This window comes from Neofelis nebulosa, chromosome 9, assembly GCF_028018385.1.
Source record: "Neofelis nebulosa isolate mNeoNeb1 chromosome 9, mNeoNeb1.pri, whole genome shotgun sequence".
Classification (NCBI taxonomy): domain Eukaryota; kingdom Metazoa; phylum Chordata; class Mammalia; order Carnivora; family Felidae; genus Neofelis; species Neofelis nebulosa.
In genome coordinates, this window is record NC_080790.1 from 25,383,699 (window position 1) to 25,409,666 (window position 25,968).

A 25,968-nucleotide genomic window follows, 5' to 3' on the forward strand; every position below is an offset into this window, starting at 1 on the left:
TAACTCTCAGCCTGCCAACCTCCCAGGCAGCCCAGGGAGCTCCCAAGGGCTCTTTCAGATGGAAGAGGACCCATGGAACTCCTAGCCACCCCAGGTGGCTAGGACTCTCACACTGCTAGGGGACACGCAGTCAACCTACATGGCTGACCTGGTGGGGAGTAGTGGGGAGTGCCAGCACCTGAAACACCCAAATGTGCATCCCATTTACCTTGAATCCAGGGTAACAAAGACCAAATCTTAAAATGCCACACAAAAAGCAACGGGGTCATCTCTTTGACAATTAAGTCCAGCACTGATCTCACAAAGAAAACCCCATGATCCCTAACCCCTTAAAAAGACACAGTGCCACAGTGCCATGGGAAAGATCCAGACGCTGCTCTAGAATAGCCCACCTTCTTCCCATAAAAGACCTGACACACTTCACACTTCAGGGCCTGACATATGGCACTCAATACATATCAGCTCTCCCAACCCCACTTTGGGACCAGAAGGAAACAAGAAAATGACCAGATTACAGCTCAATAAACAAATATGCTTAGTACGACTAAGCATAGTCGTACTAAAATTGGAGAAATTGGAGGTCTTGGCCCTGAAAGAGAAAAAAAGGAAACTGCACATTATAAAAAGGAATATGCATTAAAAGTAGAAAGTATCATAAATGCAGCTTATGTATTGTATTAATAGCAGGTATTTGTTTTTCCTGCTAATAATCTAATTAGCAGTCAATCCGATGCATCCTTTATCATCAGCTGATCCATAATTACTGCTCCATGCTGAGTATTTTCCCGGCACACGATAGCTTTCAACTCCTCAGCACAAACAACCAAATAATTGGTGCTATTATGCTAGGGAAGGAACTACTCTCCGAGGGAGGGATGATGTTGGGAGTGGGTAGCCATCCACTATAGCCTTCGCATTTTTGTATCTGTTGGTCAGTTCTCACTGTCCCCTCTCCAATCTGTCTTGAGGCACACCTAAAGCACCTTAACACTCGCAAGAATGGGATACCTTGAGGACTTCCTTTTTTAAAGTTTAACCCTGGGACGAGAAACATTCCCAGTCATCTGCCGGAGAGAAGTGTTCGTAAGGATGTCAAATGGTCCAGAAAGCACAATATATCTCCCTTTGAAAATGTTGTAAAGTTTTTTCTTTGATTACTGTTATAAAAGGACTCGTCCTAGAAGAGCCAGCTTCTGATATAAAACTACTTCATTCAATAGCTTCTGGTGTAAACAAGAGGTGTATAATTCCAGGAAGCAGAGCAAAGGCTGCTATAAAGGCTGGCTGCTAAGGTAAAGAAAGATCTATCCAAGTCATCACTTCCAAGACAGCACAGGGGGTGCGAGGGTGAGGGGACAGAAGGAAGCATGGGGTGAACAAGTGATAAGTGCAAAGAGGTAGACTCAAGGGCCAGACGGGTCCCTCTTGGAATCCAGCTCCTCTACCTGCGAGCCGCATGACTTTGGGAAAGTCACTGAACTTCCCTAAGCCTTGAGATTCCTCCTCTGAAAAGTGAAGCAAATAATACCGACTGTACAGGGTTGTTATGAATAGACGACTACACACACACAGCACCTGGCACTTACTAGGGGCTCAGATTGTTAGTTCTTTGCTTTCATCCTGGATACACCCACCAACAGCTGGTTTTCTGCAAGCCAATAGTTTGTGCCACGTAATTCCATTCTCTGGAATTAAACCTCCGCCGCTTACCTATAGGCATAAGCAGGTTTTAGCGTGGATTCACCACGGGACAGCTACACCAGCCAAAGTCCTATGCATGGTTCCCACTGTCCTGACGGCCCTCCCCCAGCACCCACTCTCCTAGAATCCTCCCCATCCTCCCATGATCCAGCAACTAAGGGGTTAACACGCAGCACATACTTTGGTTCGCTGGTACCCTTGGCACACCAGTTGTTAAAGGTCTCCTGATTATTTTTTATTATTATTATTATTATTATTATTATTATTATTAAAGGGAATAAGACTGGGGAAACTGGAAAGACAGATCAAGACCTTTCTCCAGAGACGGTCTCATCCAGGAAACAGGAATCAATAGCTATAAAAAGAATGAAAACTACATACTCTGACCCCAAGTGAGGTGCTGAAATCTGAGTCAGAAGCCACACACTCAGAGGTTTTTGTTTGTTTGTTTGTTTGTTTTTGAACTTTTTACTGAAGTGAAATACACAAACAGAAAAGAGTGTGTGTTCAGTGACTTTTCGCAAAGGAACACATCCAAATAACCAGCACCCAGATCAAGAAACTGAACAGAACCAGTTCTCCCCAAGCACCCCTGTCCCCTTCTTGTCACTAACCCCATGAAACTGACTTCTAACACCATACATTTGTTTGGCCTGATTTCGTGCTTTATACAAATAGGATCCCACAGCCAAATCTGGCCTGCCTCCCACCTGTTTCAGCACACCCTGCAAACTAAGAATGCAGTTTACATGTATAAATATTTGAAAATACGCAATACTAAAAAAAGACATTTCATGAGATGTGAAAAATACATGAAATGCAAATTTCAGTGTCCATAAATAAAGTTTTATTGGAACACAGCCACGTTCCACTTGCTTACATTATTGTAAACTCTATAACAGCACTGTTGAGTAGTTACAACAGGAACTGTATAACCTAAAAAAAAAAAAAAAATACATACGGTCTGGCTCTTTCCAGAAAAAGTGTGCCAACTCCTATTCAGGTTACATGACATTCACCGGAATACAAATATATTTCTCTGGGGTTTCTAGCTAGGAACAAAACTGCAGGGTCAAAGATATATACATATGTTCAGCTTTTGTAGACACTACCAAGAAGCTTTCCAAAATACACGCTCCATTGTAAGAGAACAGCTAAAACCTGGAGCAGAAACCATAATGCCAGTTTTAAGAGAGGCAGGGAGAATTCCAGGGAGTTATGTGATCCAGAATTGGGCAAATATGATTAGAAAATCAGTAGGGCTTCCGAGTAGAGAGGGAAAATATCAGACTTCTTAGGTTTACATTTCTTTTTGTTCTGACTCCATGCACACTTGTTAAAAATATAGTTCCCTTTAATGTTGCCATGCTCCATGAAAATAGACAAGAGTGAAAAAACCATGTTTCCGCTTGGGATCTTGGAGTAGACACTGACTTTGTCATTCAGGCCACATAACAAAAGCACCACCATGAGCCCTTCAGTAGTTAATCTGAACTGCAGACAAAATATCCAAGAAGACATTAGCAGCTCCTGATTTTCTGCTTTCGTAAGTTGAAACGTACACACGGACAGCAAGTACGTTAGTAACACCCATCCTCCCAAGCAGCTGTGAAGAAGCTGAGCCCGGTACTGGGTGCAGCCGGCAGTCAGTCTGACTACAAGGCAGGACTGAGCAGTCATCAAGGGGTCTTCAGGGCTAAACAGCACCACACAGGCAGGGCGCCCTCTGCTTGGGGACAGAGGCACTTCCCTGGAGTCATCCACCACATACTTGCCTTGCATTTCAAACAGGACATATTAGGTTCTTTCAAGTGACATTTTTCCTCTTAGAGGGGAATTGCTTCTGATCATCCAAACACCACATTCATCAGGAAAGGGATTCAAATCAATAGTGTCTGTCTTAATTGCACAATCCCATTGACTTTTGAGAGGAACAGCCTCGTGAATGACAGCAAAGTTTCATTTCCGGCTGTCAACCCCGCCAGCCTAGGAGGGACGTCCTCACCGACACGTGGACGGAGCCACTCTGGCCCAGCATCTTCCCACAGCAGAAGGTAGCATCCTGTGGAATGTTTCTCTAGGGCCCGGGGGTAAGTCAAACCTGGCCGTTCCTGGAAGAAAACCCAAAGTCTTCCTGGACCTGCAGTGGTCCTTCCGAGATGGGCTCTCTGGTGCCCCTAATTCACTCCTCAGTTCCCTTCCACATGCAGAAAAGCAACACTGGTCTTCCATCAGAGGTCGGGAGTCATTGCTCAGCAAGAGCGCTAACCTTTTGTCCATATGAAAATATACATATAACATGTACCTACATAAAATAGATTTCAATGCTAAGCAGAAGCTGAGCATGACCATAATAGAAACAGCATGAGCTTTAGAGTCAAAAGAGTGAGTTCAAGACAACTTACTGGTTGGGGGTGCCTGCCAGAGTCGCCTCCCCCTTCTAACCTTGGCTTCATCATACTTCAGAAAGTGAGAGTGTTACTAACTTCCAGCTCACGTGGTTGCAGGAAAGATCAAAGGAGGCATTTGTGAATACAAACACCGTGTAAACTGTAAAACATCACAGGAAGCGGTGGAGGAAAGAAGCTCCCGCTTAACATCCTGTTCCTGATTCACCTTTAATTAATCAAGTCTTTGAGCCAGTTCCCCCACCATTGAAGACCCCAGCCCCGCCATAAGCACCTTAGTCAATTCCGCACCCATCTGGCAGCCATCAATTGGCCATCTATTAACAGCCAATTATCTGGGCAGCTTAATTAATCTGTGCACCACGTGCTCTGATCTCCCCGAGATCCTAGAATACAATGAGCCTGAAATATGGGCGCCAGCTAATTTTTCAATGGCCATCAAGGAATTTGGCGTGCATTATTCCTGTGTGTTGCAGCTGCGAGTGATGGGCGCATAAATATTGATTGGACCAGTCTCTCTGTGGCTGGGGGGAGGTGGGGGGTGGTGGTGGGGGTAATGAATGACTGAAGTGTTCTCAGAGGAACAAGAAAAGCTACATAAATCTCCAGTCCCAACCACAGGGAAGAAAATCCTAATTTCTAAACCATAGTGAGACAAGGAAAAGGGACAGTTAGCCTCTTTGGAGAGAGCTTGTCAAGATGGGGCAGTCATACCCGTTCTCTAGATGCTTCCCTCTCTCTCCTGGTCTGGAATGAGATGCAAATTGGGTTTAAACAACCAGGATCATTAGAAAGGAGGCAGCTGGGTGGCTGTTCCCTTCATCTGGGAATTCAAATCCAATGGCAGGAACATGTGAGCATACAGCTCTCCCCTGCATTTCCTTGAAAGATCTCTGTAGTGCTTACAGTTAAGAAGACAAGTGACATGAGGAGAATTTAATTATTTTTTTAAGTGCCTAATCTTGTCTCTGGGAATGGTATGCAGAAGAGACGTTGTACTTGGAAGCGGCGTTGTCCGGGACGCCGTGGGTCAGATGGCTCCTCAATTTCTGCGAGAAGGGCTCACGCTGCTCCCAGGGCATCCTAGCGAGCGGAATGGCCCGGGGGGGCCCAGGGCAAGGCAGTCACTTCCCTCCTTCGTTAACAACTGCTTTTTCATCCAAGGCATCAGGGACACAGGCTGCTCGAGACCTTGGCTGGAGCCACAGCGAAGTCCCAGGCCCCTGTCCCCCCATCCCAAGACTTCTTCCTGGGGTTCCTGGCCGAGTGCCCTGGGGCTCTCTGCTCTAGACCCCACCAGCTTTCCAGGAGACGCAAATAAGAGGAGGGAGAATGTGGTGGAGGGAAGAGGGGATGGTGTGAAAGAGAAGCAGGAGGAAAGAGGACCCCCAGCTAACACCGCAGAGACCTCTCCCCCTCTCTCCCCTCTCAGCTTCCGAGTGTTCGTTCATTAGGTCCTGTGATGGCAGCAGCTGCTGCCAAATGCAAACACTGCTGCCCCAGAAGGTCACATCAGGCCATTTATTCTGAAATACCAAAATACCAGAGCCAGCAGATTTCAGGAGCTTCTGCAGAATTCCCCAGGGTACCCGAGTACGCGTGTGTGTTCTTCCATATCCCAAAGGGGTTCTTTCTTAATCAGCTCAACATCTGAGGACTCAGAGACTGATTTATTTTTTTGGTTAATCTAGCGTTTCTGGTAAAATAATTAAAAGATAAGTAATAGACACGGAGTATCTGTGGTGTAATTATTTATAGCCACGAGGTCTTACTTTCGGAGTCATTCCCAAATTACCCGAAACGACTGAGACCTGCTGGCGGGGTGAGGGCGAGACAGGCAGGGGGGCCGTAGCCACGCTGCCCCCATTTCACAGCTGGGGAGACTGGGTCCCAGGAGAAAGGACCGGAGTTCCCTCCGGCACGGCCAATGGACAGCCACACACACACAAGAAAAGCCAGAAGGTGAAACCACACGTGATGATGTGACACGAGCTGCCAGGGGAGGGTCGGGCTCTCAGTCTCCTGACTGCAGTGAACATTGCAAGTCTCTGAGGCTCCTGTGAGTGGGAAGGCTGACCACCAGGGGCCCTGCAGCCAGCTGCGGCGGGCGGCGGGCACATTCACACTCACGTCCCCCGCAGATGGTGGGTCTCTAATGTTGCTCTCTGGGGTGGCATGTGCAAAAGCCATGGCAGGCTTCGCACACTGCCCCGGACGGAGGAGCAGGGGATCTGTCCCTCCTTTCTAATTCAGACACTCTTTCACAAAGTGCAATGGGGACTTTGAGATGCTCTCTGGAGGAGCGACAGAACTGGACACGTTAGACACTAAACAAGGGCACAGCAACACATATCTTCAAATGCGCCTGACAATGGAGAAGACGGTTTTGGAAATGTGCGGTGGAAGGCTGCGGGAAAGGACGCAGGCAAAGGAGGCAGACGAGCTATCCTGTGAACCAGGCTGGGTGGAAAACCTGGGCCTCAGGCATCAGCCAAGGCAGCCTCATTCTGTCCCTGTTTAGTTTATAAATGACCTCTGATGAGTGGAAATTAACACTTTGAAATGAAGCAAACACACGAGCAACCTTGAAAAAGGGTAGTCTCTAGACAGGCTGAGGGAGGCTTATGACAGGAACATTAATTTCTCTTTCCCTCTTGGTTTTGGCCCTTTGTCTTCCCTGACTTGAGCAGGTATCATTCTATGCCTCCAGGAACATTTGAGACAGGGATTCCTGGTCTTTGTTTCCAAAAGCAGGAGGCCACTTCGGTGAACAAGGGTTTAGTGAGAGAGAGAGCTCCCCACACTGACTCAAAGAGAGTCCCTCAGAATGATCCGATCCATAGGTCCCTAGACAGGGCCTCCCACCTGGCCCTGAAGGGGAGTGCTTTCTTAGCCAGAAAGCAAGCTGGGATGTGGGTACAACCCAGTGTGGGCAGACTCCCACCAGCCTGATGGGCTTGAATTTGGCTGCAGGGGAGAGCTCAGGGTAAAAAAAAAAAAAAAAAAATAGCTTGTTGATATCTACAAAAACAGGCTATTTCTTGAATATCTGAGGTTTCAACCTGCTACTTTCATATTTCTCAGCCTTGTACAGCAGCCGCTGCTGGACCACGAAGCAACACTACCCTCCACCTGCTTTGGGAACCACAGCAGGGGGGGAAAGAGCCCAGAGCCTGGCACCGGCACACGCAGGAATGAAGGAAACAACGGACGCTCATCTGATGGTGGGCTACTTCTGGTCACACCAGGGTCAAATTCCTTGGACAGAGTCCAGGATGCATGCTCCAAGTGTCAGCAGATTAACAGGGTCTTTCTCTCTCTCTCTCTCTCTCTCTCTCTCAAATTCATGATTTTTTTTAATGGGAGAAATGATCTACTAAATGGGGAATAAAATAACAGTGTCATATACTCAAGGCATTTGTGGCATGCAAATACTACCAAAAGACAAGCTCTTTTCTAATAGCATTTGCTATATTTCTAGTAGAGCACAAATACATCTACATGGGCCCGAGGCACTTTATTCAGAGCCTTTACATCTCCAATACCTTCCTCAAAAAGTACCCTCAGGCCTCAAATTCTTTTGCTTTTACTAAGCCCTAAGCCCCTGGACTAAATTTAGTTTCTTGGAACAGACAAATGTGCTGCTTTTTTTTTTTTTTAATTCTGTCGGTTATTGTATAATTCTCCAAATGGCAAACAAATGATACAGGAGAAAAGAAATGAAAACATTTTCCAGGTATTTTTACTGGTATAGTATTTATCACTAAAATACAGTTTGACTTAAGACATCAAACTTGTTACACGATTTTCAATTAGGAATTGGAGCTCAGCAGAATTTGGAGGGGGGAGGGACCCAGTAAAAGAATCAAATCAACATTAAGAAGTCAAACTTAAAGAAATCTTTACTTGAGCTATTAATAGAGCCAGCCCTTCTTGGAACTTAAAAAAAATCCAATTAATTTTATTAAACCAGGAGTGCAGCGTGCCTTGTCTACATCAGTTGGATTGTGACAAGACACAGGTTTTATTTTATTATCAGGTCCACTTTGGAGATCCCATCCCCAGGCCAATGAGGATGCTTTCCAACACTGGGGAAAAAATGTAAGGGCCTGGGAATTACAGCCTGTAGTGGACTCCAGGGAAGGCAACTTGCCGTGGAAAGTCTACGTGGAGGGGTCCCTGGCCCAGGAGCCCCAGCCCCAGTCCTCTCCTCTCCAGTTTCTGGGGTGTGGGGGCGGGGGCGGGGGCGGGAGGGGGAAGCTCAAGGTTAAAAAAAAAAAAGAGTTCTTGTTGATATTCTGACTTCTTTTTAGAGAAGTCCCCTGACTTCTCTAAATATTTTTTTTTAATTTTTTTAATGTTTCTTTGTTTTGAGAGAGAGAGAGAGAGAGAGAGAGACGGAGTGGGAGTGTGGGAGAGGCAGAGAGACAGGAAGACACAGAATCCGAAGCAGGCTCCAGGCTCTGAGCTGTCAGCACAGAGCCCGACGCGGGGCTCGAACTCACAAACTGCGAGATCATGACCTGGGCCGAAGTCAGATGCACAAACAACTGAGTCACCCAGGGGCCCTTCTAAATATTTTTCAGTGAAGGGCACCCACTGCTTGTGCTTTGGGAAATAAACTGACCCCCTCTACCAAGGTGGGAAGGAGTCCAGGAAGGACAAAAACTTCCCTAAGGCTTCCTTTCAATGTGTCCAAGTCAAGAGCTCTTCAAAGGACCATGAATGAGCATTTCCTAGGAAAAGCTAGGATACTGAACTCACACAAAACTGAGGGTTTTTTGCCTACAATAGACAAACATCCCAACCAAATTCCTACTATTGAGGAAATAATCTCTGCCTTGGAAAGGATGCTGCAATCATTGGCTGCAACCGGACCCTCCCCACCAGGGGGAGCTCTGTCCAGCCAAAGGAGCCTCCTCAGCCCCAGGTGGCCTCCTCCAAGAGCAGATCAGGATTCCCCCCGAGGAGGTTCCCCCACAAATTATACCAACACCTTCCCCCCTCCCTGGAGCTCTCCAAAGGCAAGTGTCTAGGCACAAACCATGGAAATGCTGGAAAGGAGGTTGGGAAGCACATGCTGTGAACACCCCTAGCCTCACCCCATTACCCACAAATGCAGATCCAGGCAGTCCACACAGCAGAGCGGCATGGAAGGAGCCTGTGGGTGGGCGGTGCCGAAAAGATCCCATTCCATTCTTACCCCGGATGCTGCCACTTAATAATAGCCTTGTTATCGTGGGCCAACTGTATAACTTCATTATTCAGGCTTATCTGCATAAACGTATTATCTGCCTTATGTGGTTGTTGTGGAGATTAAATGAGGGAATACGTGTGAAATAGAGCTTTTGAATTTGTAAGGCACCACACAAATGCTAGCTTTTGTTACTTCGCCTGAGTGCACATGCTCACACAAGCTTGGTCCTTGAGGAACTCAAGAAGAATGAAATCATTCGGCCATGTTTGCGTGGGGCCAAACTACAAAAAAAATCAACACACTTAATATTCATCTAGCTCCAAATATTATACCCATCAATAGGCTGCTTCAGACTCACACGGAACACTTGTATAGACAGTGATTCTGGGACCTTCTCCCAAACCCACAGAATCATAGTCTCTGCAATAAGCCACAAAACTTGTATGTTAAACACTCTCCAGAGGATTCTGCCATGCCGTCAGGTTTGGGAACCAACCGCACGCCTTTGTACAGGATGTGCAAATTTCCTAAACAGGTCAGTCATGGCAATAACATTGTTCTGGCGCTCAGAAGGACTCTGTCTCTCCGTCTCTTTCCTCGGATACACATATCCTAAGATACGGAGGGGTGTTCATCTACCAGACACAAATATACTCACGAAAAGACACAACACATATACGTGGGCACACGAGGTCACACATACAGGCAAAAAACAGAAAGGAGAAATATACTAAGAAGGGCGCCTAATAATAAAAGGTATCGAGATTTTAAAAGTCTATACAATTTGTGCTTCTCAAGGACACAGAACATGGGAGGAAGAAGAAGTAAGATATTAAGACCAAAAGCAAGTGGCCAAAACTAGAAGCCCACCTCTTCCATGACTGCACACCGCTATGTCCAGAATTCCAATATTAGACCACTCCTCCCACCCCACCCACTACTCACTTGTTTGTAATTCTGCCTCAACCAGGAACTTGTGAGAGCCTCCCTACCTCCCTGCAAAGGGCAGGGACATAGTATCTTCATCGCAGCAGCCTCCAAACCCAGCACAGGGCCTGGCATCTAGCTGGATTCAGTAAATGTGTGTCCAGCACATGCCAGGGCGAGAAGAGGCAGGTAAAGACGAAAGACAAAGTGCACAAAGAGGGATACGGATCTCTTGTCCCAGCTCCCTGGTGTAAACTAAGAATAAGTAAGCTTAAGGTAATGAGGTTCAATGCAAAACAGAGAGAGTTCACGTCCCTGCAGGCATCATTAACTGCATCACAAGGAGCAGAACCACCCTGGGGGAAAAAGAAGAAAAGCTCTCCAGATCTACAGGCAGGTCTGAGGTGAGAAAATTGATCCAAAGGCTTTTTGAAGTCACCAGTCTGATCTCTCACTCCCCTGCTTACTACCCCTCCAAGGGCCCCTAGCACCCCCAAGGTCCTACCCAATCCTACCCTTTCACACTTGCCTGCCCTTACTCCTGCCGTCAGCCACGTCAGCCACGTGGTTTACACTCAAATTATGCCAAATTCACACAACCCGCTGTGTCATTCCTCTGAGCCTGTTTGGTACAGTTAACCTCTACCTTGAATGCCCTCCCTACCTCCTAGCAAACCTACTGTTCATCCTTCTCAACTCAGTTCTGTCACATCCTCCTCCCCCAGGAAGTCCCCAGGCTCCCATGACACCCAGTACACTGAGCCCTGTTGGCGCTCAGCACTCTGTATGATCCTGGCACATTCCTGAGCAAAGCCCCTACCCCTAGAAGGTGAGATCTACATATTTGTACCCATAACACCTAGCACACTGCCTGGCGCACAGCAGACCGTCAATAAACGCATTAGCAAGATTCCAAAACACAAGTGCCAGAAGACTTAGTTAAAAAGGGATCTGAAAGACACCTTGATTTAGTGGAAAGGTTCTGAATATCAGCGGTCTGAGTTCAAGTCAGAACGACCTAAGGCAAGGCACAAAGACTGAACCTGTTTCTTAATCTATGAAATGAGGATACCACCCAACTTACACAATTACTTATGAAGAAGCATCTATTGTTTACCTGGCACAAACTGGGCCTCTGTATGGACTTACTGGGGAGACCCCTTTCTCTCCCCATCCCCCCCCCCCCTCACTTTTTTAGCCTCCAGCTTCAGACCATACCCTCTTCCAAGGGCTTTTTCCAAGTCCCTGGAGGACTGCTCTGGACCCAGTTAGTAAATGTTGTCTGCCTGGTCAGGAACCCCCAGAGGCCTCCTTCTGTGTCCCACGACCAGGTCTGAGGAAGAGGAGACTCAGGAATGGGGACTCTGAATTAAAGGTAAATGTGTGAATGTAAATTAAAGGGAGAACCTTCTGGCTGGGCTTGGAGGAACCCACGGGGCAGGAGTTGGAAAAGCCACTTGGATTCTCATTTCCCCAACTCCCCACCAACATCAAGGCGTCTGGTTTTACAGGCTCCTCAGTGGTGTTCAGGGCACATTCAACTTCCCACGCAGCTAAAGAGATCGGGGACAATTACAAAGCAGGGGTGGCGACAGGCCGGCGGGCCCGGGCAGCCAGCGTGCGGGAGGCTGCACGGCGCTCGCCCGCGATGCACACGCGCGCGCTGCGCACCCCGGGCCTCCGGCCTCCCCTGGTCGGGCCTGGCAGCTGCGGGAAGGAAGGAGGTCAGCGCCGCGGCCAGACTCCTCGCGGGCGCCAGCACCGGCCCGCCCTGCCACCAGACCCCACCGCCCGCGACTCTCCCGCGGCGTCCACGGACCGCCACCCCTGGGCGGCTCGTCTGCAGCGTCCCCTCCGCCCCGGGACCCCAGCGCGCTGCCCAAGTTCAGCTCCCCACTCTGCCCGCGAGCGCGCTCCCGCCACCCACACCCACTCCCACTGCCACACTTCACGGGTCGGGAGATGCCTCGAGCCTTCCTAAATCCAGAAACATCACCCTGTGGCCGCATCCGGCGCCCCGTTACCTGCTCGCGGCACCCAGACTCCCGCCCTGGCTTCCCGGGAGCCCGCAAACCCGGCGCGCGGGCTGCGCGCACTCCTGCAAATCAGTGCCCCGCGCCCACCACGCCGCCCAAGCCCGTACCTTGGGGGTCTGCACTTCAGGTCCCGGCGGCAGCTCGAACTTCTTCTTGGTTACCCAGAAGAACAGCAGCACGGTGATCCAGAGCACCCCGAAGATCGGCAGAGCCAAGCGGCGATTCAGGCGCCGCATGGTCCCGTTTGCCTCGTCTTCTCCGCGGCGCTACGCCCCTGGGGCACCCCCTGGCGGTCAGGGTCGGCGGGGCAGGAGTCCTGGAGAGCGCCGACCTCCGGATCAGGGTGCTGGGGCGGCAGGAAGCTGCTGGGTGCTCCGCCCGCTTAGGAGAGAAGCGAGCAGGGGCGGGGGGCGCGGGGCGCAAAGGGGCCGGGAAGGACCGAAGGGCAGCCAAGCTGGGCACACGTTCCCGCCGGAGAAGCGCAGTGGCAGCTGAGATGCTCCCTGCGCCGCCGCCGCCGCCTCGCCCGCCGCCGCCGCCGCGAGGGAAACGGACTCGAGCTGCGGGGAGGGAGGAATCCGAGGCTGTGCCCGGCACCCCGGGAAGAACAAGAGGGAGGAGGGAGGGGAGGGAGCGAAGCGAGAGCGTGGGCCCGACAGACCGACTCCGAGGGAGCCCGGGCGGGAGCGAGCGGGGCTCTGCGAGGGGGGCGCTACCACCGCCCGCCGACTGAGGCGCATGGTGCGGCTCCGGGGCCGCCGGCGCAGCCGAGCCCTGGCCGCGGCTCCGGGGCCGTCCGGGGCTGGGCCGGGGCGGGGCAGGAACGGTACTCCCGCAGGCCCGCCACCCCAGCCGCAAGGTGGGACCTAAGGGCCAAGCCCGGGCCGGGTTGAGCTGTGTCTGGGAGGACTTTCCCGCTCGGCGCGGGGGCTGCACGTGGCGCTCACGCCCGGAGCCGGTCCCCAGTGCACCCGCCTTCCGGGAGCCGGCGCCGGGACCGGGGGACGCGGGCGCTGGCGGGGCTGCCGCCTGGACCGCGGTTCACTCTCCTGGCCTTTCAGGGCCAAGGCCGAGTTCAGCCAACTCCCCCGGGGTGTTTCTATGCCTGCCTGCAGGTGCCTGGCAACTTTTTCTGCTTAATGGAACGCTGAGCTGGTCTAAATTTAACTTTAAAGAAATCTTTTTAAAAATTAAGGCGCAATTATCTCCCTTAAGGGTTTTCTCTCCCTGTAAGCATCAGGGCTCTGCGCTTGCGAGCGGGGGGGAGGGGGGAGGGCGGTGTTCCAAATTTGCGCCAACCACATGAGGTACTTGGGAATGACCCTGGGAAAGCCCCCTTTCCCAAATGCCCTTGGAAAAAATGCATTCTTCTCCTTTTTGCAGATGAAAGCTACTTGGGTCTAGAAGCAGCGCAAATAACGGATTGGATTCGCACGCAGGCCTCAGTTAGACTAGAATAATGGTGCTGTCAGGAGAGGAGGCATTCCTGGCCTGGGTCAGCCATACTGGCCATGGGAATACTGGGCAAGTCCTTCAGCTTTCCCCAGCCCTAGATTCCTCATCTGCCAAATGGGGGTGGTAATACCTCCTTGGACAAGTGAGTGAGTAACTGTGAAAGCTGAATGCAGGGTGCTGGTGTTATTCGAATCATTTGACCCTTCGAAGAGGGGTGTTAAAAACTCTGTCCTGCCTGGGGAACAGTGGCTGCAGGAACTGTGCCATTTGAATGTATGTGGTCTTAATTGGAGGGGTGCTTATCTCATTAAGTTGCTCGGGGAGGTAAGGATGAGGTACCTACCACCGTTGAGCCACCGTCCTCTTGCCTGTCCCCACAGAGCTCAGCATAGGGGATACCCCATACCCTATCTGAGGCGAGCAGGGCTGTGGAATTCATTCTCTAGTAAAATGGAGCTCCCAAGAAGTGGAGTCACATATGGAGTAATCTGCTGAAAGCCCCCTATACTTGGTGCCTTGTCGTTCAGCCACAGGGCAGTCCTGCCTCACAGCCCCAAAGAGTTCTTGGCCAGGCTGTAGGTAACAAGGTTTCGGTTGGGAGCAGAGGTGGAAATCAAACAGCCCAGAACAGCTGAGCTCTCTTGGCAGCCCATCTTAAGATTCAGCTGAGCTCTCAGACCGTCACACAGAACCCTGGGGGTAGGGGACTGGTGGTCCAGAATCTGCCTTTATTAGAACTCTATACGCTGAAAGGTTGGGGTAGGCTCCCCAGCCACCACTTTGGCGGGGCGAAAATCCAGGTAGATCACTGTAATGGGAGGGATGAGGGGAGCAAAAAGGGAACCGATCCGTGCAGCATCGTGAGTGCCCTGGGTCTCTGCCAGGGGCCTCACCCTGGACCTGCAGCCTTGGGCTGGCGCCCTGTTCTGCGGCAGGCTCTGCAGGGGACCCCCAGGCAAGCCGCTGAGATGCTCTCGGCTCCAGGCAGGAGCTGCAACACCGTAGTCCATTGCTCAGCGCTTTGTGATGCGGCTTCCGAGTAACAGATGGCAGACGGTTACACAATCGCCAGGCTTTAGACATGGTGCAGCACCACACTGCCTGCCGCCGAGGGGCTGAGGGGCTTCGTTCTGTTTGGCATCTGGGGAAACCGAGGCCCTGGGTTTCCCGTGGCAGCTCCATGCAGAGCCTGCAAGGGAGAGCAGGGATTGCCTTCCAAGGATTGCCTTCCAAGGGATTGCCTGCCTCTTGAATCGTTATTTTGCCCTCTACTCGAGTGGAGAAGATCCCCTGGTCCTCTGGAAGCTGTCAAGGGAATCCAGTTTTGCCAAGTGTCGTTACCTGATCCAGCCCAAAGGTATAGTAGTCTGGGCTGTCACATCAGTAACGGTCATCAGGATTGAAATGCACTTCAGTTGGGACTTCAAGCGTCTGGAAACCAAGTGGGTCCCCAGGCAGGACCCAGCCCTGTAGGTCTCTCCCAGGACCCAGCATGGGCCCCCTCACCCCCACCCCCACCCCGTGCGCTCTGGTGGATATTTAAAACTTTAATAACCAGCTTAAGTAATGCAGAGCACAGTTGATCCCAGTGGGGGATTAGCTATCACTGACGATTAATCCAAGTTACTTTTTTCTCATCACAGCTTATATGGGGAGGAAAAGCTCCTAGCAAAAGATTTAACATGGCAGGAAATAAGATAAATTAAATAAGAACTCTCGTTAGGAATAAGGAATTAGGACTCTCCTGGTGCCCTAAAATGGATCTACCTCCCTGGTCTTGATATTCCCGAACAAGTTCCTCAGTTCTCTGGGTGGGTCTCAGTTTCCCCATCTGTAATGCCACGCCCTCTCAGAGGCCCTTTGAGCTCACACACACAAAGCCCTGACCTTCCTTGTCCCCGGCGTAGGACTCTTCCCGCCACTCCTATTGTTGGCAAGTTCTGTGCGAGCTGTTCTCTCCTCACAGCCGAAGACATTAGAGAGGAAATTGGGTATTGGAGCAGATGTGAGTCATTCGTGTTCATATAAAAACTATGGAATAAAACCCATTATGGCCCCGGAAAGCTGTGTAAAGCAGCATATGGAGCAAATGTGAGCTGGAAACAGGAGGAAGCTATGGAGTCCAAGGCACATGCTCTCCAACGGCCTTTGCTTTGGGTTTTCACCCTTGGCTTCCGGCTTCCTTTCGCTGTCCTCCTGTCACTGTCCGCGAGCTCTCTGCAGCCTTTTGCTGCTCTCGGATCCGAGTCCCTGTATCCGTCCTCTCTGCCCACTGCGTGACTTAAGTGACAGCGCGTGTGTGCCTGCGGTCTTCTATCTGCGTGCTCATTAGACCTGTCACCCCCAGCGAGACGCCCTGTGTGCTGACCTAATGAGATTTTACCCACAGGGGCCCGGACAGCTTGCTGTGGAGGGCTTTACCCCTTCTGGGCCATAGGGAGGGCTAAGCGGTAGCCGGGCAGATCGTAGCACAGCGGAGAGACGAGACACGCACACGGCCCAGCACTGGCAGGGGGCCCTGGCAGCAGAAGGAGCAACGGAGAATTCAAAGATGTCTTGTCTTTATTCCACAGTCGTACAGACCCAGGTCTTCGGGCCGACCCCTGCCGTCTGCTCTGTTCAAGTTCTCCAACTGTAAATAATACATCAGCCCTCTTCCTCGGTGCTCCTCTCCCTTTCCCCTGCCACAGTGGCTTCTGTTACAACCACATGTCCCAAGTCTCCTGCAAGGTCTTTTGATAAAGTGAGTGATGAAATAGTTTAGGCTGCGTGGTAAATGCGAATGAGCTCTTACCAACCTCCTTACCTCCTCTATCTGCCACACTGGTGTATCGTCAGAAGAATAAGGCCAACTGGTTTTTCCTCTCATCTTTGGTGAGTAGATGGGTGGCTTTATCTCAGGGATCTGAGAGTCACTGTTCTGGACTGCTCTCTATCCATTAAGCAACTCCTTTCACTATCCCACTACTCCCCTCCTCCCCCACCTCTTGTTTTCCCTCGGTACCCCTCTATAATTTGCTTCCTAGAAAGGGATTTATAGCTTTGCATTTCAAAAGCCTGCTTCTCCCTTCATTACTTGTGCCCCCCAACTTTCTCTGCTCCTCATCCAAATAGCAAGTGGAAAACATACCATGGCTGCCATGGTGTCTTTGTGGGTTGTAGAGAGTGATTTGATCTTGTGTGTTAATGTCCTGCAGCGACCTGAGCCATGAACCATCCACCCCCACCAGAAAATGCAGAGTTCTAGTTGCATGAAGGGGTGACCCAATTAGCTTAAAGAAAAGTAGAGGAAGATTATTTAATAAACAATTATCTAGGAGCGTCTCTGGAAGAGGAGAGCACACACAGAAGAAACCGAGGAACCCAAAGACAGGTGTCATTTGCTCCCCAGGTCCCAAATTTCCGATAGCCAGGTCTGACAGCCACCTGCATGATCTCTGACCATCAAACAGTCCTTGGTAGACTCAAGCTTAGAGGCATCAGTGCAGGTAGAAGGGAGCAGGAGAGCTGGGAACCCAGAAAGAATACAACTGTGGTGGGTGCTTTCTCATCCGGCAGGAACATCAGCAGTGAGAGGAACCGACTATGCCCAGGGGTGGAAATAGGACAACTCTCCTTCCCAGGACACCTTCCAGGGGCCATTGGCAGATTCTGTCATCAAGTCATTCGTGGATGTTGCATACTGAACAGAGGGAGCCACGTGCCCGGTTTGCTTGAGAAAGTCGGTTTATTCCTATTTTCCTGGCATGATTATGAATAGTGTCCTCTTCAACTTTTAAGAAATTCCTATATTAGACAGTAAACTAGATGGCCACTCTAATGGACAGGACGACTTCCAATGATGTTGCTAAACACAACATTGACTTTCTTAAGTGACTAAAAATGCGGGTCTTTGATGTTAAAATTTCTTGTGTGTTTGTGTGTGTGTGTGCGCGCGTGCACGCGCGCACTGAGCTCAGGATAAACTAAGTGTTCATGTGGGGTGCTTTTCTGAGTGACATTTAAGATATTTATTCAAAGATGAGACAGTATAGACAAATCGAGCCAGCTTTAAATAGGAAATTATTATATTGCCCACACCAGTCAGTGTCTGACCCCACTTACCAGCTGAAGGCATTTTACCCACCTAGCAGCTCACACCTCCCGGAAAGCAGTGGATTCCTGGCACAGATGTCCCTTCAAAGGGCAGGGGCTCTTGACATCAGACTCTATCCCTCCAACCATCTCGTCCTTTCGCCCACGTACCTGCACAGGCCATGAAAGAAACATGAATAGATAGGGTCAGGGAAACAACAGCACAAGCACAGTGGTCACGATGGAACTGACATTCAACCTTCGTTCTGAGGTCGCAGTGCTGGGGGTGCAGGCAAGACTCACAAGGAGCCAACTGATCATTGCCAGTGTAAAGGGGTGCCAGAGTTTCCCAACTTCTCAACAGAAACAGAAGTCCAGACTACCATGTGAAACCTCCTGGATTTTAACTATTAACTGATTTAATTCCCATCCTTCAAAAAAAGAGAAAGTTCAGGTGGGCGATAAACTAAACAGGTCTGCCGTCTGGATCCAGCCTGCTGCCTTCCAGTTTACAACCCATACTTGAGCCATAAATGTCTTACTAAGCGCTGATATGTCCTGTGTACCATCATTCTATTAACTTGAACAGATATACCCAGCCAAGGCAAAGGGGAAATAATGAATTGGACTATGTTAGGGTCAGAAGGGGCCTTGGAGAACATCTAGTTCAACGCTCCTTACTTTGTAATTAAGGAAAGTGGAGCCCAGAGAAGCTACATGATCTACTTACAGCAAGAAAATAAGTTCATTACTAAAGCTTGGGTTATCGTGTATCTATCCAGAGACACCCGTTGTCCAAGTGATGTCCCTCAAGTGAAACGGAGCTGTGACACTGGGTGGGGTGGGGGAGCAACTAAGCCCAGAGGTTTCCAGGTAATCGGCAAAGCAATAAAAAAAATACATGGTGATTATAGATTCTGGGCAATTGGCTGTAAGGAATACAAATAAATATAAGGCCTGTTTCCGGTTCTTCAAGAAAGTGTAAGCTGGTCATTAGGACGCAGGCTTTAGTGTTCAAAGATCTGGTTCCTCCTCTCTGTTGAGTTTCCATGGAGTAATAATATGAGTCCCAGGTAGAGGCACTTCAGTCAACCTAAGAAATAGCTACAGTGCAACAGGAAAATTATTTTTGTAGCCATACTCTGCAACTCTCTTCAGTTCCTCCTAAGTGCTGTACAAATATTAATTAAACATAGATTATTTGAAAAGTGCTTTTAGCATTTGAACTCGACTGGGCTGCATCAGATGATATTAATATCATCCCCTGTTGGCAAAATGCTATTTTTTAAAATAAAAACTCCTTCCCTTTTGCAGTTTCCCTCCACATAGACAATTTATTTTGCCCATCCTCCGGCTATTTCACCTTTTGTGTCATCATTTTCATGAGACAAGTGAAAATAATATTTCTCTTGTGCTGCAAAGAGCCAAATACCTTTCTCTAGCTTGATCCGAGGGAGGCGGGTTTGCACGGTAATGGAAAGAAGCCTGATGTACAGTCCAAGCACAAATCCCCGGGGAAAAATAATGCATCTCCTTGAAAAAAAAAAATAGCTTCTACTTATGAGGAAGGAGATTTTCAATTTATAAAGGTTTCCTATTTCCGTCAATTGCCGGGATAACTGCGTTCCAGAAAGGTTAGGCTCCTCGTCTGTCCGTAAGGCAGACCTGCCTCTTGGATCTGGAATGTAGATTCTAAACTGATGAGTGGTGATGAACATTTCCTTTCCATCCCTGCACCACCATCCCCGGGGATTTGGAGGTGCTGAGGACCCAAGGGTTAAAATCCATTACCCTGAGGGGTGGCAAAGTTCCTTTCAGTGATTTCTTCCCCCATCACGGCTCTCAGGCCTGACTTCCAAATTGATTTCCTTAATAACTATTAAAGATCTTTTTAATTAAACCAGGCATCCTCTTCCTTGGCAAACTTTTCTTGATGACATCTCTGGTTAATTAAAGGTTTAAGCTGCAAAGACGTAAGAACAAGGAAGCTGCTTTATGGAGTTTCTGCTGCAGAAGCCTGGGTTCGGCTGTTCCCCCATCTTCCTTTACTGCGGCCCAGAAAATGTTCATGATAAAGACGGTTGGCTGAGGGGTGAGTGGTTAATCATTCTGTTTCCCGAGGTTCAATTTCTCCTTTCAGGCTTGCTGGGTAACTCTTTATCAGGTACTTTTCATTAAAAGCATCACTCATTTTCATTATAATTCACTGATGCTGGCAAAACATTTTTACCTTTTCATCCAAAATTCCTGAGGCAGTTGATACACTTGATAATCCGAGAACAACAAATAAAGGCCTCTTTTCACCCATCCGTAAAATGCAGCCACCTCTACAACTGAATGGAGCAGGTTCTCAGAAGACAGAATTGGGGGTGGGGGTAGGTGGGAATAGTATATGTATATGCAATAGTAAATGGTTCTGATCCGCTTACCTTCTTTATCCTGGTTCTTTTTTTTTTTTTTTCCATTTCTTCCACCAAAACCTTCATTTAAAAATGGTGGGTGGGTGGCACCTGGGTGGTTCAGTAGGTTAAGTGTCCAACTCTGGCTCAGGTCATGATCTTGCAGTTGGTGAGTCAGAGCCCCATGTGGGGCTCTGTGCTGACAGTTCAGAGCCCGGAACCTGCTTCAGATTCTGTCTCCCTCTCTTTCTGCCCCTCCCCTGCTCACGCTCTGTCTCTTACAAATAAATAAACATTGAAAAAAAATTTTTAAGTAGTAGGATAGGGTAAGGTGTGCAGGATGTCATTAAGGAACAGAACTTTTCTTCGTGCAAAGTTCAACAGCTCATAAGGTAGAAATCAAATTGGTGACCTTGGCTTTGTGGTCATCATGGTCTAAACTATGGGTCTCAAACCTAGATATACATTAAAATTACCTCTGATTGCTATTAAATCAGATAATTGTGTCTTACCCTAAGCATGCTGAAATTCTATGGGCAATGTTTCTAGGCACCCGAGTCTGGAAACTACTGGTCTAGTCAATATATTCCAGTGGAGCTTGTTACGTTTCTAGGCCTGCCTTGAAATGAGAAAAATGGCCTATTATATCAATATTTCAGCTTTGTCGATGACTCAGTCACAACAAAGCAAAAGGAAATAGAACCTTGAGTACTGCTGACAAACAGTGGCTCTAAGTCTGATGAGATACCAAGGAGGGAATTCAAAAGACGTGCCCACTCACAGACTGTCATTGGTCAGTACAGCTCCATAATGGTTCTCAAACCATTAGAGAGAATTAGAATTCACCTGCAGAATTTGTTTTACTGGTCATTCTGTTATAAACATTCTCAAACACACAGAAAGATAGACTATAGTTGACTCACCCGCCACATATAATATACCTACCACCTGGATTCAAAAGTGTTAACATTTTTCCATATATGTGTGGGCACACACACGCATGCATCCACAATTGCCGAACCATTGAAAAATAAATCACAGACATCATGATACATAACACCTAAACAGTAACCTTAAATAAACCAGAAATACTTCAGCACACATATTTTTCTAAAATTAATGACCTCCTGGGGCATAACCACAAAACCATTATCACACCTAACTGAATTAAAAGTAATTTCCTAGGGGCACCTGGGTGGCTCAGTCAGATGAGCATCCGACTTCAGCTCAAGTCATGATCCCATGGTTCATGGGTTCAAGCCCCGCGTGGGGCTCTGTGCTGACAGCTCGGAGCCTGGAGCCTGCTTCAGATTCTGTGTCTCCCTCTCTCTCTGCCCCTCCCCAGCTCACACTCTGTCTCTCTCTCTGTCTCAAAAATAAATAAACATTTTTTTTAATTAAAAAAAATAATTTCCTAAGATCATAGAACACTCAGTCCCTAACCAAGTCACTAGATACACCAAAACAGAAGAGCAAAGCTTCCTGTCCAAGTTCCCAAAAATGTTTCTTCAGGTAGGTGACAATCATGCTCTGGGACACGCTGCTGTCGGTGACTAATTAGGAATGCTTGTCATTCTAATAACTGAACTGCAGTTCACTTTCTGTACCTTGGCGATTTGTATGGCACTGAACAGTCATTATTTCATCTGCTGCAGTCTGCAATGCTGCTCTAAGGTGGATGGAAGCGATGGAGCTCCTGGGGCGAGGACTCGTCGTGACGGGCCAGGTCCTGTTGGTAGATCACAGTGGCAGCTTGGATCCCAACTCCGGTGTGATGGACTGAGTGCCGAGCAGAGGGTCTGACTGAGACCGGGAGTCCTGGTGCTCACTCTGTTTCTCACTCTGCCTATGGGACCTCGGGCATTGGACCCCGCCTCTCCGGTGTCTTCACCTGTAAAGGGAAGAACTAAACAGATGGTCTCAATGATTCTTCCTGCTTCCATCTTTCTTCAATCCAATGCATTTCTGAGTCCTCTTTTAAAACCCTTGATGCATCTCCATTTAGTTCCACAGAAAATTTATACAGGGGTTTATTGAGTCCTCAGGAAACACCTACTAATAGAATATTGTGGAGAAAGAGATTGATTTGATGAAAATCTTCCCACTTGCTGTGGCCAAATATAGCCAGGTCCCTTAAATTCAAGGAGGGTGTGAGCCATTATTGAGAAACTCCTTCAGCAAGGTAGAGGGCACAAGGTGTGCCTGAGAAAGATTCTCTTTCTTCTGCCCAAGCTGGGAAGGTGAAGGCAGCCCCCTGGAGTACCAGCCTACAGGCCAGGATGCCCAGCATGTGCATCTGATGCTGGCTGCCCTAAGGTCACAGGTGTCAGAGAAAAGGGCACATCTCTGTGGAGGTACAGGTGCCCAAGCCCCCCCTTCCCCGCTCCGTTCAAAGAAAACTACAAAAATCTAAGAGTGCTGACAAAGTCAACAGCTTCTAAACAGAAAGGATATATTCAGCCTGAGACCCCCATTTCATTTTACAAGTGACCCCAGCGTCCTCACCCTTGCCTGTATAACAAGGGCTCCGGGTTTCCTTAAACCCCTGCCGGGCTTGCCCACACTCCCCAGAGCTGGTCCGTGGCAGAGCTGCGGGCTGACAGGTGAGGACCAGAGCTACTTAAAATTCTTCACTTGAGGGAGACTTTCATTTTATATGTATTGTGTGAATTTTTTACAAGTAGAACATATTCATGCATTGCTTGTGTAATTAAAAATAAATAATTAAAATCTCTGATGGCTGATGGGTTTTTCTTTTTAGACTCTCAAAGACAAAGCAATTTCCAGGGTGCAGCAATGGCTCTGAGGTTTTTACTGGTGGTATATGGGGTGGGGGAGGGGGAGGGTGCGCAGGGGTGCGTGTGTGTGTGTGTGTGTGTGTGGTATGTGCTGGTGGGGTATGATACATGTGGTGTGGTGTGTGTGATGGGGAGGGTGTGGGGGTTTGAAGGGGGTGTGGTGTGTATGTGGGGGTGCGGAGGGGTGTGGGGTGTGTATGAGGGTGTAGGGCAGTGTAGTGTGTGTGTGTGGTGTGTGGTATGGGGGTGTGTGTAGGTGATGTAAATGTGTTTGGGGGCTGTCGGGGAGTGGGGGACGTCGGGGGGTACAGGGTGGTATGGTGTGTGATGGTGTGGGAATGGATGTAGGGGGTGTGATGTGTGTGTAAGTTGGGGGTGGGGCTCCCCTTTACAGGAACTAAATGGAAATGGCCTCATAATGCTAACACGATGACAGTTCTAATGTTCATGCCCTTACACACAAACCACATTCATGCATGTTAGGGGCAGTAGGATCACTGTGGCTGGATAAGTATGGCGGGACGTGGACCAGCAGTGGAAGGTGGGAGACAAAGGTGTGGAACAAAGGAACAATTCCCCTGGTTCTCTGGGTCTCTGTCTCTGTCTCTCAGGCTCTCATAACCTCTTTCAGAATATCCTTTCCACTTACCCTCAGTGCTGCCAGACCTGTCCAGCTGGGAGCCGTGTCCTCATGTCCCTCTCGACACCCCCATAGGAGGGCTTCCACGTTTGTTCCTTCTTTGAAAGTCCTTTTCCCTCGTTAGAAGTTAATCACCACCTGCAGCCTGTCCTCAGACTTTAGGGAAGGAACTTGCCAGTGTCAGGGTGACTGGCCTGAGATCAGAAAGCCCCACCGTCTCACAGAAGAGAGTTAAAATCTAGGGCTGCTGTCCCAAAGGAGTCATATACTCCAGGAATGAGCTCTCCTCATGGAGAGTCAGAAAGGGAAGTGACCTTCAAGATCACCTTCAAGGCCAGTGCCCTGATTCTTTCTAGTCTGCCTTCAGCGGGGCTTAGGGTGGTCTGGTTTAATGGCACACACTGTCCTGGAATCAGCTGAGGTGGTCACCATTCCTCAAAAAGATGGAACTGGAAGGGACAGGTTTTATAACCTCAAGACTGAATAAAAGGCATCCGGACCAACGAAGGCAAAAGGGGGCAGAGCAGCCTACATGCACCTCGTAGTGAGTGTGGCTGGTGTGGAGTTAGTTTTGCTTAGTGGTTAAGCTTGTGGGCACCTGTGTTCTAATCCCAGCTCAGCCATCAGCTGTGGCCACTGATCCTTCTTTTCCCCAGAGTCCCCAGTTGGAGTTGGTCAGACAGAACCTCTCGTTCTCATCTGGGATCTGCTGCTTCTTAGCTGTGTGACCATCGGTGTCACTATCTAAAAAACAAAATGGCAGTAAGAACATCTCCTTTTGGGGTTATTGTCAGGATTCAGAGACAATGGATAAAAAGCACCTGGTACAGAAGGTAATTAATATGTTAGTCATCCGTTCTTGCTGCTCATGACCATGTGATGACGGCTAGGTAAGCCCTCAGAGGGCATGGACCATGTCTTCCGCACCTTTGCACCCCTCGCCACTTGGTGACATGATGAAAATGCTCAGCACCATGTTTGTTCAATAAATTTTTAAAAGCGAGCATCTCCTTCCACTCGATCGACAGCCCTACGAGAGGGAATGAGAAGTGATGTGTTCTGGGAATAGAGCACCAAATCCACCCCTCGCTGAATATGTCATATTGGCAACGCTGGTGGGCACGTGACTCGTGTCTGGCTGCCTCCATCTGAATCACCTTCTAATTTAGAGGAATTCCTGCACCCCCACGAGGGGCTGAAACAGTCTGTCTGTCTGTCTTGGGAGTAGAAAAGACTAGCCATTTCCTTTCTAGCCTATCCTGCAGCCCACATTTATGCTCTCCCCAACAGAAACCACTTCACCAAATTTTTACATGGGAGCTGATGAGACAAGAGAAAAGGGACAGGGCAGCAGTGGGAGCGGTGACAGCTGAAAGGTTGAATTTCAGGGGGTAAAAGAGCGCTGGTACAGGCTGCAGTCACAGAAGCCACTGATGCCTTAACAGAAATGCCAACTCTGGCATCTGGGTCTCTGTGAGGCTGGCAGTGGTTTGCTCACCAGGAAAATGGCTGCCTGGCATCGGTCTCTGTGACCTCCCCTGATCCCCCTAGCTCCAAGGTGCCACGCCAGGCATGGCTCTGGAGGCTTAGCCCTGGTTCTCTGTGAGCTGCTCAAATTCCTCTCAGGAGTCTGTTTCTGCTTTATCCCACAGTCATCTCCTGTAGCTTACTGGACAGATCCAGCAAGGTGCGTAATCTCTGCAGCTCAGTTTCCTCATCTTCAGAATGGGGTGAATTCCTTAGGGACAGAAGGAGGTACTATATGCCAAACGTCCAGCATCAGAGGACTCAATAAATATTATTTTCCTGTGACATCAGTCTGGTGACAGTCACAGTCTCCAGCCACAACATTACCTTAGATTCCTTTCCTGACTTTGGAGTATTTGTGTGCCCTGGGGATCCACATGTTTCTACCATCTCATTGGTTGGTTCTCTAGCTAGAGTGAGGTCAGGAGGCCAGGAATAAATCATACCCCACATGTATAGGTTGAAAGGCTCAGAGCCCTCAAGAGTGATCTGTAAGATGGGGTGCCTGGGTGGCTCAGTCGGTTAAGCATCCAACTTGGGCTCAGGTTGTGATCTTGCCTTTCGTGAGTTCCAGCCCCGTGATGGGCTCTGTGTTGATGGCTCAGCCCTTCCCCTGCTCCCACTCTGTCTCTCTCAAAAATAAACATTAAAAAAATTTAAAAAAAAAAAAAAAAGAGTGATCTGTAAAAAATGAACCCAGGATGGGGACTGTGGTCCTCATTTCAAAATAAATAAATAAATAAACCACAGTTAATATATCTAAGTTTCCCCAAACCCTCCAGATGAAACGGAATGATCTTGGCACA

General features: G+C 49.0%; 1 protein-coding gene across 5 annotated transcripts in view; it reads right to left on the bottom strand.

The window, feature by feature from the left end:
* Positions 1 to 12,783, bottom strand: part of GALNT14 (polypeptide N-acetylgalactosaminyltransferase 14) — a 209,955-nt gene extending 197,172 nt beyond the window's left edge. The window contains exon 1 of one of the 5 annotated variants that reach the window (XM_058682956.1): positions 12,377 to 12,765. In XM_058682956.1, the coding sequence (XP_058538939.1) occupies positions 12,377 to 12,505 (129 nt within the window). In that variant the 5' untranslated portion in view covers positions 12,506 to 12,765. Of the gene's footprint in view, positions 1 to 12,376 lie in introns of all 5 variants that reach the window. The other 4 variants (XM_058682955.1, XM_058682960.1, XM_058682957.1 and 1 more) reach the window with 4 other exon arrangements.
* Positions 12,784 to 25,968: the final 13,185 nt, after the last annotated feature.